The 17851-nt window shown below is 42.0% G+C and overlaps 1 protein-coding gene across 1 annotated transcript in view; it reads left to right on the top strand.

Moving 5' to 3' along the window:
* LOC126249255 (voltage-dependent calcium channel type A subunit alpha-1-like) overlaps window positions 1-17851 on the top strand; it is a 125982-nt gene that overhangs the window by 87944 nt on the left and 20187 nt on the right. Inside the window, exon 4 of the mRNA XM_049950910.1 lies at window positions 4452-4606. Coding sequence (XP_049806867.1) covers window positions 4522-4606 — 85 coding nt within the window. The 5' untranslated portion in view covers window positions 4452-4521. The remainder of the gene's footprint in view (window positions 1-4451; window positions 4607-17851) is intronic.

The following is a 17851-nucleotide window of genomic DNA, read 5'->3' as shown; positions in this document are numbered from 1 at the left end:
ACAGTGTGAATTCTTTGACCTATGTAGATTCCATCTGAACACACACTCTGGGTGCTCAAAAGACCTGTGTAATTTGAAATAGGTGTAACGTCTTGAAAAAATTGCAAAGACATTTTTCACTAAAATCTTAAACTGGTTTTATTCAAATTATCTCTCACTCAATGCAGATAAGAACCATTATATGAGGTTGCATACACCACAAAGAAACCTTGAAGAAATTTACATAAAGTGCGGAAATCAATCAATACAGAAAGTTTAGAATACAATATTCCTGGGTGCTTATTTAGACAGCAGATGTAACTGATCCCTTTTCATACTTCATCTTTTAAAAAAAAACTTAGCTCAGCAACATTTGCACTGCAGGTTACCACTTCACTGGCTGAAGCAGATACCATGAAGGCTTCCTACTTTGGCTACTTTCATTCATTAATGTCGTATGTGATTATATTCTGCAGAAACCAACTACTCACAAAAAAAAAAAAAAAAAAAAAAAAAAAAAAAAAAAAAAAAAAAAAAATTGTTACTACAGAAAAAAACCATTAGAATGAATAATGGGTGGTGAAACTTGATTGTCAAGCACCATTTAACAATCAGCATTCAGTGTAAACTACAATGTCTGTATCATATTTTTAATCTTTATTGACACTGCTACCCTTACAATTGTTTTTCCACTAGTTCTAATTAATTTTATGTCAGAAATTCTATTTTAAACGTGATTGTGTTGCACCACTTAAGAATAGTGTAACCTGCAATGTATGTATCATATTTTTAATTTTTGTTGCTTATTTAAGTAAAATTCAAATGTTTAACACTCTTATCTTGGGCGTCATCATAAAAGTGAAAATTTTGTTTTTGTATTCATGTATTTATTTATTGTAATATGTAGGGTAACTTTGCTTCTTGTTTATATTACTCATCCTTCCACACTGAAACAATTTCATTAATTCTATATATGCTCTGTAACTGATATTTTATTTACAATACATCTTTATTGTCATGTAAGGTATAACTAGACTCTGTAAAATTTGACATGTTCCACGTCCTTGCAATCACTCACTACCTGGATCTATGGAACACAAAATAAATAAATGAAATAAGTAAACATGCAAAAGATCATGGAGGGTGGATCATAACATCAGCCTCAGTATATACCTCTGGAGTGTTTACACTATGTGATCAAAAGTATCTGGACACCTGGCTGAAAATGAGTTACAAGTTCATGGCACCCTCGATCAGTAATTCAGGAATTCAATATGGTGTTGGCCCACCCTTAGCCTTGAAGACAGCTTCCACTCTCACAGGCATATGTTCAATCAGGTGCTGGAAGCTTCCTTGGGAAATGGCAGCCCATTCGTCATGGACTGCTGCACTGAGGAGAGGTATTGATGTCAGTCTGTGAGGCCTGGCATGAAGTCGGCATTCCAAAACATCCCAAAGGTGTTGTATAGGATTCAGGTCAGGACTCTGTGCAGGCCAGTTCATTACAGGAATTTTATTGTTGTGTAACCACTCCACCACAGGCCATGCATTATGAACAGGTGCTCGATCGTGTTGAAAGATGCAATCACCATCCCTGAATTGCTCTTCGACAGAGGGAAGCAAGAAGGTGCTTAAAACATCAGTGTATGACACAAGTGACACCCAATCAGCTGACCATGTTTGAAGTCTGTGAGTTCTGTGGAGCTCCCCATTCTACTCTTTCACAATGTCTAATGACTACTGAGGTCACTGATATGGAGTACCTGGCGGTAGGCAGCAGCAAAATGCACCTAATATGAAAAAGTATGTTTTTATGGGTGTCCGGATACTTTTGATCACATAGTCATCTTACTTTACTGGTCATCACTCTACAGTATGGAAGAAGTGCTGCTAGTTTGACCTCTTCAGCTGAGCCATGACATGACTTTCATTGGTGTTACCTGAAAGCATCTGCTTCAACTTCATTGCTGAAACCATTTTCTCTGAACATGAGCTTTACGAATTGTAGATAGTCAATGTCAGAGATCACCTTAGCTCTGTGTACCAACATCTTTCCTGCTTTTTTGTGAAAAACTGTTTGTATATGGGTGAACCTTGGACTCTAATTGGAAGTAAAGATGATTGCATGATGTTTATGGGGAGGTGAGAGTTTCAAATGTGGCACTGACATCTCATGCTGTGGAACATCATTTGGCCTGAGCTGCCAGAAACTGTTCAACTAACCTTCTTGAGCATGCATTACCTCTGCCTTCTTCCTGAAGTTACCAGGTGCAGCTATCTTATCTGTACATTCAAAATACAGTGTCTACCATATCAGTCAATAAGTATAATTCTGAAGATAATAACAAAAACAGCTGTCAGAAGCTAGAGAATTTTATTAAAAATAGTGCAAAATATAGAGAAGAGTTTATTCATGCATGCTGCCATGAAAGCCGTGAAGGACAGAATGCTGTTGTTAAGGCACTCATCCCAGATATGACTGGTTCAAATCCTGGTGGTGGAAGAAATTTTTATCGTAGGAACCTGATTGGCAATGGGAAGAGAGTGCAGGATGACCCAAAAGTCTGTTAACATTTGAAAATGCACTAATTCATGGAATAATGAAGGTAGAGAGTTAAAAATTGACACACACACCTGAAATGACATGGGGTTTTATTGAAACAAAGAACAAGTGCAAAAACTGGCCAACAGATGGCTCTGAATGAGAATTGTGTATAAAATGAGCTGTAGTGAGAGAGGGAGGCAGATGTGCTAGCAATTGCAGCACATTGACTTTATCAGAAAAGGCACTGTTAGTGAAACATTACTATGAGAATTGAGAACCTGCTGCTGCAGCTTTACAATTGTTTCACCATAAGAAAGATATTCAAATAGGTAAAGATCCTGTGACAAATGTCACTGTGAAAAAAATGATCATGAAGCATGAAGCCCCATGTTGTTTAGATGACTGGCCCTTTAGTGGGTGACCAGACACTACCAGCTACTGCTGCTCAGAGAGTTCAGAAAGAAATGAGGTCTTGACCAAGTTCATCTCTGCTTGATGAAGTCAACACTCATGAAGTCACATGTCGCACTGGCATTTCATGCATTACTGCTTGGAGAGCACTAAGATGTACCCTCCAATGCTGTCTGTACAAAATCCACCATCATCATGAACTGGTAGCCACCAATTTTCTTATGTGAAGAGCATTCGCAGTTTGGGCACTTCAGAAAATGGGAAAGATAATGATTGGTTGTCTATCTTTCTGTGGACCAATGAAGCCCATTTCACACCTAATGGTCTGTCAACAACCACAGCTGAACAATTTGCACTACCAAAAATCCTGGAACTATCATGGAAACCCCATTGCATGATGAGAAAGTCACAATGTGGTGTGGATTTACCATATGAATAATGACTGGACCTTTTTTCTTCAAGGAAATGTGAGATGCTGATTTTGAAACATGACAAGTATGAGGTATGCTGATATGTTACAGAATCACATCATCCTTACTCTGGCTAATAAATAACTACTGGAGGGTATTACTTTTATGCAGAATGGTGCTCCACCCTAAATTACTACATGTATGAAAGGTACCTGCACACATTGTTTGGCGAGGATCACTGAGCTGCCACTTGTGTCATGCTTGGCCTCCCAGGTCCCCAGACTGCCGTCCATGTGATTATTGGTTGTGGGGTTACCTGAAGTCGCAAGTCAACTACTATTGTCTGACCTCATTAGGGATGCTAAAACACAACATCCAATGGTAATTTCTCACTGTACCCACTGATACACTGTGCTGTGCTGTTCACAACATTATCCCTCGACTACAGGAATTGTTGATGAATGACAGCCGATAAGTTGAGCATTTGTTATAAAGAACATCGTCTTTGCTCAAAATCAGTTGTTAGCTAATTATTGATTTTGTGTCACATGAAGTGCCATCTGTTACTTATCTTGTCCACAATTTTTTTGATTTCAAAACACCCCACATAATTTCAGACACATGTGTCAATTTTTACTCTCTACCTACATTATTTTGTGATATTATATTTTCAAAGGTTAACAGACTTCTGCATCACCCTGTAGTTCTTGATGATCTGACCTTGTACCAGTTTACTGGGTTGAAGCCCAAACCGCTGCACAATGTTTCATAGAGTTAGGGGCATGTGACACTGTTGACGGTTAAATGTGCACTGGAAGAGTTAGTGATTATTCTAGGCTGTTTCATATGTATTACAAACTAGTTATTTTATGACTGCCACTGGCAATACTTTCCCTACTCTTCTAAAAACCAATCTAGCACTTTTTATGCTGTTCTCTCTCTCTCTCCCTCTCTCTCTCTCTCTCTCTCTCTCTCTCTCTCTCTCTCTCTCTCTCTCTTTCTGTGTGTATGTATATGTGTGTTTCTGTGTAAAGGGACAGGGGACATTGTGGGTATACACATTTGCATAAAGTTTGAAATATTCTGTGTGCCTTTTCTGTTTTTAGGAGAGGGCCCTCACCAACTCCAGCAAGGGGCAGTTCATCTCCACACAGACATCTTCATCATCCACATCACATGCATCACCATGATATTGGCTTCAGTGATACAGTGGTAGAAGTTGTGAAACATGGATATGGTTGGAGAGGAGGAGATATACAAGGTTTGTCTATCATCACAGTGCCCCTTTCATCCAGCATGTCAGAACAGTGGTCGTATGTAGTAATTTCTGTCTTGAAATTCAGGGTGTTTCCGAGACATTCAAAATTCCCTAAATTAATAAGACTCCTTGGCACAGCACAGGCAACAAGAAAATTAAATTACATTACATGATATTAGTTGTATCCTGTGGATCCCATGGATACATGAACATTGTCTCTGGGTTGTGGACAGAAGTCAAAGATGTACATTTAATTCAGTTCAATACAGCATTTCTTTGCGGCATTGTTAATCTGTGTTCAGACTACATTATTATTAAACAGTTGGGAGATTAATAAAGCTTGTTTGTATGGCACAAGAATATGAAGTGCAGAATTGGGATTTGTTGAAACTGAATAATGATAGTAATAACATCAGCACTCCCAGTGGATACCACCATACAGAGTGCACCTTCAGTGCTGGCTTCACTGGGTTGTGCATTTTGATGAAGACAAGGTTAGTAGGGTGTTCCAAGCAAGACAACGTTCACTGGAGGGTCCAAACTTAGTATGTCCCATAACATAAGGCACAGGGGAGGTGAAAGGGAGTTCTTTATATATAGAGAAGCAAAACCTCCTTGGCAAGGAAATCCTGGGGAAAAAATCCTGGTCATCCAGGTAGGGGGTTGTGAATAAACCAACTCCCCCTCACCATAAGAATAAGAATATTTGTAATCCAAATTTTGTTGCTTGGAACATGAATTGATAAAGCAGAAAATGACTTAGGCTGTGGAAATGGACAATGACATTTGGAATGTGGTGTGCTGTCAGACACCAAGGGATCAGTTTGAATCAGGCCTTGTTGCTGTGATATTTGCTGTTGGTGGAAGAAAATTAATAAGTTATGATGTGCAATTTTTTACAAATATGTTCTTGTGTGCAGTGATATAGTTGTAGAAAAGATGGTGAATAACAGAGCAGTGATAATGGAGTGAGACTTAAGCATTATGTGAGAGATATTACTTGTAAATTATTTTCACCAAACATAAGAAAATTCATAAATTTACTTGGATCCAGCTTACTACGCAGTTAAAGTCAATCATGGACCACACACACACACACACACACACACACACACACACACACACACATTCTTGAAGAAACCTGTGAAACCTTCAGGAAAATGATGTATATAAATCCAAAACTGCAAACAAATGTCTGTCTGTAGAATCTGAGAGTCTGCCAATTTGAAAGAAAAATGTATGTGAGAAATGGTCCAGTACAAACAGTCAAGAGCATAGTGTGCTGAACTATGATGAAAGGTCAATAAAGAAGTCAGTAAAGTGAAAGACCAAATGTGGTTTCAGAGTGTATTAGAGGAAAGTAGAAACAAGAAAGCATGGAAAGTTCCATCAAAAATGAAAAACAATAACAAAGAGAAATGCAATATATCTCTCATTAGTCTGAAAGAATGAAACAGTTCCTTCCAGGAGCTGTTTCAAAGAGAAAAGAGAAGCAAGCAGCAAGAAACATTATGTAAGAGTATAAAAGACATAATGGTTACTGAGTTGGAGACACCAGAGAACCAAGAAAAACAATTTTGAGTGTAAAACACAGACCATCCAATGAACATAAATCCTACATGTAATTTTAATGACTGAATGGAAGAAAAATGTGAAATTCCTGATGAATGAAAAAATGTTTTATAACCACACCTATATTCAAGAAAGGAGTTAAGAAAAAGTTCAATAATTATAGAAGAATCAGTGATACTAGCTCAGTCAGAATGCATTAGGTATGCATTTTAAAGACAAGGTTTGAGACTTGACAAGATGGAAAGAACAGAGTCCTATACTGACAACATATTTTGCTTAAGCGCACTTGGACATCATGAGAGCCAAAAAATGGAATTTTTTATTTTATAAAATTCTGTGATTCTTCTTGATTCTAAAAATATTGGCTTTATGTATAGTAACTTATTTTCATGTTTAAATGCCTTTATGAAGCAGATGCAGCAAGTAATGCCTAGCTGTCCCATTACTGTCAAACATGAAACCTTGCCTACAATGTCATGTTATTCAATTCTGGCACTGCTATTTCCAAAGCAACTCATTTGTTTAATGTCCTCAAAGAACATATTGACTGTGCTATGAGCAGGTGAATCCGAATGAAAGCATCAGTTGTTGCAATTGGGAACAATTGCCAAAAACTGTATTTCTTGACATGTCAGCTTTTCAGATTGGTTCGATGGACATCATAATATGTTTTAATGATGGAGTAACAAGCAGATTAAAAACCATGATTTGATTAGGCATCGAAACTCAGGACAACATGAAAAGTGGGCTGAACAAGAAAAGTGTCACTGAAGCTGAAAAAGCTGCTGAAAGCATGACAAAGGAGGTCAGAATAAAAAAAAATAAAGAAAACTTAAGATAAAAAGGACACTCAGAATCAACAATATTGTGGAGCTGGAATGTTCTGACATGTTATCATGGAGAAGAAAATAGCATGCAAATCTTTATTTTCTATTTCCCATAATCGACATTCTTACATCCTTAGGCTTCATTCTCTCATACATTATTAAAGCTACAAAAACAAAATTTTGCTTGTATAATAATATAGAGCTTGCCTAAACAGTGAACCACATTATTCAGCACTGTATTAAGTAGTTTAAGCTAGAGCATGTCATATGTTCTTAAATTATTAGGAGGAAAAATTCACTTCTAAAAAACATTTTTTTAAATACACAAAACAACAAATTTGTAAATATTCCTGGTTTACCATTTCAACAACTTAATAATTACAAGGAAAAAATTTGTTTTGGCTGTTTATTTTGAACAGTGTGGAACTATGGTATACATAAAGTAAAAATTACATGTAATTCAGCCTGTAAGATAAAAATCAATATGCATTTCACAGTTTTTAATTTTTTTTCACAAAGTTGTTTGGTTAATGTTTCATTACAGCAGCCATTAAAGTTTTTGAGTTATTAAATTTCAAAATACTAGTAAAAACTACAGGTCATGACATCCAGGCCCCCTAAGAAGTGTAACATAAATATGGTATGCAAGGGATTCTGAAACCCATATTATTTTGATTGACTTAAAGAAGACTTATGACATTCTGCCATAAACTAGAATTATGGAAGCATCTACATCTATACCCTGCAAACCACTGTGGAGTGCATGGAAGAGTGAACAACCCATTGTACCTGTTATGTTTCCTTCCCACTCCATTCATGTATGGAGCCCAGGAAGAAAGATAATTGTTTAAATGCCTCTCTGTGTGCTGTAATTAATCTAATCTTGTCTTCATAATCCTTATGGAAGTGGTACATAGATTGTTATGGTATTTTTTAGAGTCATAATTTAAAGCTGGTTCTTGAAACTTTATAAGCAGGCTTTCTTGGACAGTTTCTGTCCATCTTGAAGAGTCTGCCAGTTCAGTTTCTTCAGTGTCTCTGTGACACTGTCCCATGTGTCAAACAAACTTGTCACCATTTGTGCTGCCCTTCCCTGTATGCATTCAGTATTGCATATTTGGTACAGGTCCGACACACTTGAACAATATTGTAGAATAGTTCACATGGGTGATTTGTAAGGAATCTCATTTGTAGACTGACAGCATTTCCTTAGGATTCTACGAATAAACTGAAGTCTACCACCTACTTTACTCATGACTGAGTCTGTGTAATCATTCCATTTCATATTCCTACAAAGTGTGACAGCCTGGTACGTGTAGTATGAGTTGTGACTTGTTGACATTATAGTCATAGGATACCATGTTTCTTCATTTTGTGAAGTGCAAAATTTTACTTTTCTGGACATTTAAAGCAAGTCCAATCTTCACATCACTTTGAAATCTTATCAAGATCTGGCTGAATAGTTATGAAGCTTCTTTCAGGTACTACTTCATTACAGATAACTGCATCAATGCAAGAAGTCTGGCATTATTATTAATATTGTCTGCAAGGTCATCAGCATACAACATGAACTGTAAGAGTCCCAACACACTTCCCTGTGGCACACCCAAATTTACTTCTATATCTGATGATGATTCTCCATCCAAGATAACATGCGGCATCCTTCGTGCCAAAAAATCTTCAGTCCAGTCACAAATTTTGCTTGATACCCATATTATCATATTTTTGATAATAAATATACATATGGTACTGAGTCTTTGATTTTTATAAATCAAGAAATACTGCATGTACATGACTACCTTGATCCAAAGCTTTCAGTATGCCATCTGACAGAAGTGTGAGTTGGATTTTGCATGCTTGATGTTTTTGGTATCCATGCTGAGGTCATTTTGTTCAAGATATCTCCTTATGTTTGAATTCAGGGTATGTTTTAAGATTCTACTACAAATCAGTGTCAAGTGTAGTAGTTCCATGGATCACATGCAGTACCATTCTTGTAAACTGGTGCATCTGAGCACTGTTTTTTGTTCAAGGGATCTATGATAGATTATAGTTAAGAGAGGGGCTAATTCAACCACAAATTTGGTATAGAATCTAATAGGGATCACTGTTTTAACGTCAAGTTTAACAAATACACTCCTGGAAATGGAAAAAAGAACACATTGACAACGGTGTGTCAGACCCACCATACTTGCTCCGGACACTGCGAGAGGGCTGTACAAGCAATGATCACACGCACGGCACAGCGGACACACCAGGAACCGCGGTGTTGGCCGTCGAATGGCGCTAGCTGCGCAGCATTTGTGCACCGCCGCCGTCAGTGTCAGCCAGTTTGCCGTGGCATACGGAGCTCCATTGCAGTCTTTAACACTGGTAGCATGCCGCGACAGCGTGGACGTGAACCGTATGTGCAGTTGACGGACTTTGAGCGAGGGCGTATAGTGGGCATGCGGGAGGGCGGGTGGATGTACCGCTGAATTGCTCAACACGTGGGGCGTGAGGTCTCCACAGTATATCGATGTTGTCGCCAGTGGTCGGTGGAAGGTGCACGTGCCCGTCGACCTGGGACCGGACCACAGCGACGCACGGATGCACGCCAAGACCGTAGGATCCTACGCAGTGCCGTAGGGGACCACACCGCCACTTGCCAGCAAATTAGGGACACTGTTGCTCCTGGGGTATCGGCGAGGACCATTCGCAACCGTCTCCATGAAGCTGGGCTACGGTCCCGCACACCGTTAGGCCGTCTTCCGCTCACGCCCCAACATCGTGCAGCCCGCCTCCAGTGGTGTCGCGACAGGCGTGAATGGAGGGACGAATGGAGACGTGTCGTCTTCAGCGATGAGAGTCGCTTCTGCCTTGGTGCCAATGCTGGTCGTATGCGTGTTTGGCGCCGTGCAGGTGAGCGCCACAATCAGGACTGCATACGACCGAGGCACACAGGGCCAACACCCGGCATCATGGTGTGGGGAGCGATCTCCTACACTGGCCGTACACCACTGGTGATCGTCGAGGGGACACTGAATAGTGCACGGTACATCCAAACCGTCATCGAACCCATCGTTCTACCATTCCTAGACCGGCAAGGGAACTTGCTGTTCCAACAGGACAATGCACGTCCGCATGCATCCCGTGCCACCCAACGTGCTCTAGAAGGTGTAAGTCAACTACCCTGGCCAGCAAGATCTCCCGATCTGTCCCCCATTGAGCATGTTTGGGACTGGATGAAGTGTCGTCTCACGCGGTCTGCACGTCCAGCACGAACGCTGGTCCAACTGAGGCGCCAGGTGGAAATGGCATGGCAAGCCGTTCCACAGGACTACATCCAGCATCTCTACGATCGTCTCCATGGGAGAATAGCAGCCTGCATTGCTGCGAAAGGTGGATATACACTGTACTAGTGCCGACATTGTGCATGCTCTGTTGCCTGTGTCTATGTGCCTGTGGTTCTGTCAGTGTGATCATGTGATGTATCTGACCCCAGGAATGTGTCAATAAAGTTTCCCCTACCTGGGACAATGAATTCACGGTGTTCTTATTTCAATTTCCAGGAGTGTATATTTCAGAACGACACAACACATATAAGTCACAGAGTAAGTTGACAAGCAAGACATGTGTACACGTTAGCATTCGAATGAGCACTGAGTCCCAGTCTAGAGGCCGCTGCTCGGCTGGCCGCTTAGGTGGCGCAGCTGCTGCATGGCTGGCAGACAGCACCGCACGTAGAGGACGCGCATAATTGTGCGGTGGCACTTTGAATGATCGGCGAGTCACAACACTTTTCCCCTCTTTGAAATTGTTGCACTGGTCTTGATGGAGGTGTCCTGGAGATGGCTAACGTCCATAGGCATTGTTTGACTCGTCGTAAAGTCTCGAGGAGGAGGCTTCCCGTACGGACGAAAGTGTCCCCGATGATAACGGGTCGAGATGACAGGAGACGTAGGGGTCAAATCTGCTGGGGCCCCCTGCACCAATCTGCGCATTGTGGTAAGTCCAGTTGATATGACAGGAGACATGGGCGATGTGTCAGCGTCCGTTGGTGGAAGAGGCGAGTAGATTTGCTCTGACAGAGGATGGTCATCTGGTTCCTGCATGGGCACGTCTCCTGGTGGCATCCGTTCTTGTGCTGGCATCGCGATGACAGTGAGAGGGCTGCGTTGTGAGTATTGAGAGATGCCAAGATCCCGTGTGTCAGGTAGGGCCAAAAGTGGTGTAGCGGCATTCGGAACAGGCATTGCTGGCACACGAGGCCGAAGCTGGTCCGAATGACGCACTGCAACACCCGTGTCCATCTGGATTTCATACAGGCGTCTGACACAGTGTTTTAAGATGTGGCCCGGGCTCCATTTTGGCCACCTGCCATATCCCCGTACCCAGACGAGGTCGTTGGCGGTGAACCGGCCAAGGGAAGGCACCCGTGGCCGTGAGGTGGGAGGCCACATAAGATTAAGTAGCGTGCGGGGCTGTCGGCCATGTAAGAGCTCAGCCGGGCTGTGGTCGCCCATGGGGGTGAAACAGTAAGACGCCAGAAACTGGAGAAGCGCATCATCAACAGCAGAAGAAGAAGTCAGAAGTTTCCGCATCTGAGCCTTAAACGTGCGGACCAGTCGTTCAGCCTCATCGTTGGATTGTGGATGGAACGGCGGGGCCGTGACATGCATAACGCCGTGATGAGCACAAAAATCCACAAATTCAGAAGAGGCAAATTGCGGACCATTATCAGTAACAAGAGTAGAGGGGAGGCCTTCCAAAGAAAAAATGCAGGCGAGAGCACTGGTGGTTGCTGCGGTGGTAGGCGATGTGCAACGGACAATGAAAGGAAAGTTAGAGTAGGCGTCAATTACGAGGAGCCAATAAGTACCTAAAAAGGGTCCCACAAAGTCAGCATGAATGCGCTCCCAGGGCTTCTCAGGTGAAGGCCACAGTGACAAAGATGACTTCGGGGCAGAGGCCTGTGACGCACAAGGGCTGCAGGCAGAGACCATGTGTGCTATTTCAGAGTCGATGCCTGGCCAGTACACATGACGGCGCGCCAGAGATTTTGTGCGAGACACACCCCAGTGCCCTTGGTGAAGGAGGCGCAAGACCGAAGCATGCAAAGACGCAGGTACCACGACACGCGGTGAAGCATTGTCAGTGGAGAGGAGGATAACACCATCCCTAGCCGTGAGGTGGTAGCGCAAAGCGTAGTAGTTCCGCAACGGATCAGAAGTCTTAGTAGATGGGCGGTCTGGCCAACCCTTCTGAATACAGCGTAAAACCCGGGAGAGGGTAGGGTCAAAACTCGTAGCAGCCGCCAGCCTTTCCCCAGCGATGGGGAACCCGTCCACAATGCGCTGCTCGGCAACATCCAGGTGGAAACACAAAAGTTCGTCCCTATCGAATGCCTGATCAGGACCCATGGGAAGGCGAGACAGAGCATCATTATTTGCATGTTGAGCCGTTGGCCGGAAATGAATCTCATAATTGAAATGAGACAAGTAAAGAGCCCAACGCTGGAGGCGGTGTGCAGCCTTGTCGGGAAGTGACGTTGATGGATGAAACAAGGAAACAAGTGGTTTGTGATCCGTAACAAGATGAAATTTTGAGCCATAGAGAAAAACACCAAACTTATGAAGAGCATAAATAATGGCCAAAGCTTCTTTTTCAATTTGAGAATACTTTTGTTGGGCATCCGTGAGGGTTTTGGAGGCATAAGCAATGGGTTTTTCCGAACCGTCAGAAAAACGGTGCGCAAGGACTGCACCGACCCCGTATTGAGAGGCATCTGTGGCAAGAACAAGATGTTGGCCAGGTCGATAAGTAGCCAGGCACGGGCCCTGTTTCAGCATAGTCTTCAATTTCTGGAAAGCTGCATCGCATGATGCGGACCAGTAAAAAGGCACGTTTTTATGCAAAAGGCGATGCAACGGCTGAGCCACCGAAGCCGCAGACAGTAAAAACTTGTGATAGTATGCTATTTTCCCCAAGAAGGCCTGCAGTTCCTTAACAGATGTAAGGCGAGGAAGGGCATCGATCGCAGCGACAGTTTGCTGAAGCGGACGAATACCCTCCCGAGAGAGTTGAAACTCCAAGTACGTGATATATGCCTGAAAAAATTGTGATTTCTGAAGATTACACTTAAGACCGGCAGTCTGTAAGACATGAAAAAGTGTGTGGAGATTTTGAAGATGTTCTTCAGTGGTAGAGCCAGTGACAACAATGTCGTCCATGTAATTGATACACCCAGGGACAGGGAGCAATAATTGTTCCAAGAATCGCTGAAAGAGAGCAGGGGCGCTAGCAACCCCGAATGGCAATCGTTGGTATTGATAGAGGCCGAAAGGCATGTTAAGGACCAGAAACGGCCGGGAAGCAGCGTCAAGAGGAAGTTGATGATAAGCTTCTGACATGTCAATTTTAGAAAAATACTGGCCTCCAGCAAGTTTAGTGAACAGTTCTTCAGGACGGGGCATAGGGTAAGTGTCAATGAGGCATTGAGCATTGACAGTGGCTTTGAAATTGCCACAGAGACGAATATCACCATTTGGCTTAGCAACGACAATGACAGGAGAGGACCACTCACTAGAAGTGACAGGAAGCAAGACCCCTGAAGTAGTGAGACGATCCAACTCCCGTTTTATCCGATCATGAAGGGCCACAGGAATGGGCTGAGCCCAAAAAAACTTAGGCCGAGCAGTGGGTTTGAGCATGATATGAGCTTCAATGTCGTTTGCACGGCCTAACCCAGGAGAAAAAAGGGATGAAAATGTCATCGACAAGGAATCCAGTTGAGCATAAGGAATAGCATCAGAGACAATATTGACAGAGTCATCTATGTAGAACCCAAAAACGCGAAAGGCATTGAAACCAAAAAGATTTTCTGCGTTGCTCTGGTCGACCACAAATATGGGAAAAGTGCGAATGACGGATTTGTAAGATACCTCAGCATTAAACTGTCCCAAGAGAGAAATCTTCTGTTTATTGTACGTCCGTAATTGTTGGGTGACAGGTGACAGGAGTGGAGAACCCAACTGAAGATACGTCTGAGAATTAATTATAGTGGCAGCAGAACCGGTATCCACTTGCATGCGAACATCTCGACCAAGGATTTGGACAGTGAGAAATAACTTCCCTGAAAGGGAAGAAGTGCAATTGACAGACAACACAGAATCAGAATCAGCGTCATGTTCATGAACATCATGTATGCGGTCGGATTTGCAAACGGAAGACACATGACCTTTCTTTTTGCAATTGTGACACACAGCCCAACATTGGGGACAATCCTCGCATGAATGTTTCGTAAAACACCGCGGACAAGAAGGAAGTTGCCGGGGGTTTTGCTGCAGTTTCTTAGCGGGTTGTTTACGGCTAGGCCAAAGCTGCGCGCGGGAGGGCACTGCGGCCACGTCGACTGGCGGGGACGCGCCGCATGCGTCGTCAACAGCGCACAGAGGTTGTATTTCCCCAACACCATGCCATGCCTCTATTTGCACCCCAGTGGCGCGAGAAATTTCAAAAGACTGCGCAATGGAGAGAACTTCATCTAGAGTCGGATTCGCCAACTGAAGGGCACGTTGCCGAACTTCTTTGTCGGGCGCCGACCGGATAATAGCATCCCGTACCATGGAATTGGCATAGGATTCTTTGTGAATGTCAGTAACAAATTGACACTTTCGACTGAGGCCGTGAAGTTCAGCAGCCCAAGCGCGATAGGATTGATGTGGCTGTTTTTGACAACGATAAAAGGCAACACAAGAGGCTACCACATGTGTTTGCTTTTGAAAATAGACAGACAGAAGTGAGCACATTTCAGCAAAGGACAAAGATGCAGGATCCTTCAAAGAAACCAATTGCGACAACAACCAATACATTTGAGGTGAAATCCAGGAAAGGAACAGAGACTTACATGGTTGTTCGTCCGTGACGTGAAATGCCAAGAATTGCTGTCGAAGACGTTTTTCATAATCAGACCAGTCTTCCGCCATCTCGTCGTAAGGAGGAAAAGGAGGTACAGCCAATGACGAGAAACGCCCCGCATTTGACACTGCGACGAAATCGCGAATCGCCGCTGTTAGAAGCGTTTGCTGTTCAAGGAGATTTTTCAATAGTTGCTCGACAGTAGCCATGGAACCCTGTGGGTCAACGGTGAAAAGGAAAAATCCCATCCTTGTCGCCAATTGTTTTAACATCAAGTTTAACAAATATATTTCAGAACGACACAACACATATAAGTCACAGAGTAAGTTGACAAGAAAGACATGTGTACACGTTAGCATTCGAATGAGCACTGAGTCCCAGTCTAGCGGCCGCTGCTCGGCTGGCCGCTTAGGTGGCGCAGCTGCTGCATGGCTGGCAGACAGCGCCGCACATAGAGGATGCGCATAATTGCGCGGCGGCGCTTTGAATGATCGGCGAGTCACAACAATCACATCACGCCCTGGAGCTATGTTCAATTTTAATGATTACAGCTGTTTCTCCAACACTAATGCACCATTCTGTGATCATGAAGTCTTACACAAATTGTTTAAATGTCTTCTATATTAATACAGGTACTAAATCCTCAATAAAAGTAGGGGATGCTGTCTCATAGATGTTTGAAACATCAAATAGTTTGCTGTAGGGATATTCTCTCTCTCTCTCTCTCTCTCTCTCTCTCTCTCTTTCTCTCTCTCTCTCTCTCTCTTTCCAATACTGTTGAAGATTTTATCTTACAAAGGGATCACAGATTTTGATGAGTCTTAGTTATTTTGTAGAGGGACCTGTCCTGAATATCTGGTTGGTTGCTTTTCATATGATAGCCCCTAGTTTCTGAGAAAATTGATGTTGAAATTTTATGTGTACCTCCTATACTCATAATGCTGACAAAGCAAGTGTAGCTCAGAAGCTAATGTTTATGGCTCCCACTCTGGTGGTGCAGGTTCATTTCTTGCCTGTATATTTTTTTTCCAGTTTCATAATACAGAATATCATTAAATAGTACATGTCATGAAAAATTATTCAAAAATAATAATTTTCAGTAATTTCATTAATAAATAAATCAGTCATTACAGCAAACTTTCCCCAAATGTGTTCATGGTTCATAGTTAAAATTCCAAATATGTGGACTATGTTTGCTTCCTGCTTTTCCTAGACATGAACACATCTCATGTTGTCCCCTCTCCCTCATGGACTGGTACAGAATTCTCAGCCCTGTAAACTGCCAGCTGGCATTTGTCACCAGCATCAGTTGCTCGCAATGCATCATCAGTGCAGTGTGTATCAAAAGATTACAGTATAATGAAATAAACAGTCATTTCTACAGAAGGAAGCCCAACAGAAGATCCATCAGATGTAAAGGAGTATGATGAGCAGTCTCACGATGACCTCACTACATGATACACCAAAAGATTGCTTCATGATTTGAAACTTCTTACAAATACCTCTCCAAGCATGATTTCACTAATTCCATTGCAATTGGAGATGTGATACCCAATGCAATCCAACTTCTGTTGGCCAAAACATGAATCATTATTGTGAATGATTTAATAGACAGTGATGAAGCAGATGAACTGCAAGAATATGAGGATGTATGTTTTACCTATGTGCGGTTAGATTTTTTTTTCTGTGGAAAAATAAAAAAAATAAAAACAGTTTACTTTGCAGTGCACGAACAACTATGTTGCCAAAGAGTTTGCACCAGAATCAGCAGATTATGTGCCTTTATCGTACAAAGAGAGAGCAGTCGCTCTCACAGATGCTCATCCAAAATGGAGCTAGAAGAGTTTGCAGTTGCAGAGAGTCTCTTAATTGAAATATAAAGCAGCTCTTTGTTATTGGAAAGAGGATGCTAAAGTAGGAGGAACCCATTTTGATAAGTGGAAAACTACCAATTGTGAGACATACAAATCATACAAAAATGCACTCATGCAGAAACTGAACTGTTAGCACCAGCATGGTAGCTTTGAACCTAATTTGCCACGGTTGAAATGTGACTGATGTTGTGGGTATAGGAGGTATGTGTAAAACTTGAACATATATTTTCTTGGAATAAAGGAGCTGTTGCATGAAAAGCCTCTAGTCAGTTATTCTGTATGGGACACTTTACAACATACCAATAAGGCTGCATCAAAATCCATGGTTAACAGATCTGATGCTCATCTTCTTAGTGACTGGATAGGAAAATCCCATTCAGTGGGGTTACAGGTTGGTGATTCCTACCTCCACACTTTATTGTTTGCAGATGACCAGGTGGTAATTGCCACTGATGCTAAACAACTCAGAAACTTGAAGAAGAATGTTGCAGAAAAATTTTGCAAAACTTTAGCATTTGGTTGTAGGTCTCATGAAAAGACTTTCATATTGTTAGAACTTGTGAGGAATTCAAATTCCAATACTGTGTTTCATAAGCACACAGGATGTGGAATGGATATAAAAAAACAAATGAAACAAGGATGAAGTCATCTACAACAAGTAAATGGTATACGGTGGAGCAATCAATAAAAAGTTATGTTAAGAAAAATGTATATTATACAGTTATAGAGTAAATTGCATCATATAACTCAGTAACATTGAACATTACCAAATAACAAGAGAGGAAATAATAAATTCTGGAATGGATGGAATGGGAAAAAGCTGGTGAGCATTTCAGTGAAGTGTGAGGCAAGTGCAACCATAAAAAGAGGAATGAAGCTTACAGAAAAGTTTATAGACAGGATATATTAAAATAGGCTGTTGTATTATGTATATCATAGAAAATTGGTGGAGGAAAGGTAGTGTGCAAACATATGGAATTGGTTCATCCTGAAAGATGAAACAACTTAGAAGAAATTGAGGACATTGGGTGATGGAAGCAGTGGACAGCACAAAGCCCAGGGATGTCAATGTGTCC

Source organism: Schistocerca nitens, chromosome 3, assembly GCF_023898315.1.
Source record: "Schistocerca nitens isolate TAMUIC-IGC-003100 chromosome 3, iqSchNite1.1, whole genome shotgun sequence".
Taxonomy (NCBI): Eukaryota; Metazoa; Arthropoda; class Insecta; order Orthoptera; family Acrididae; genus Schistocerca; species Schistocerca nitens.
Note: the sequence above shows the minus strand (reverse complement) of the source record. Positions and strands in the feature narration are given on the sequence as shown.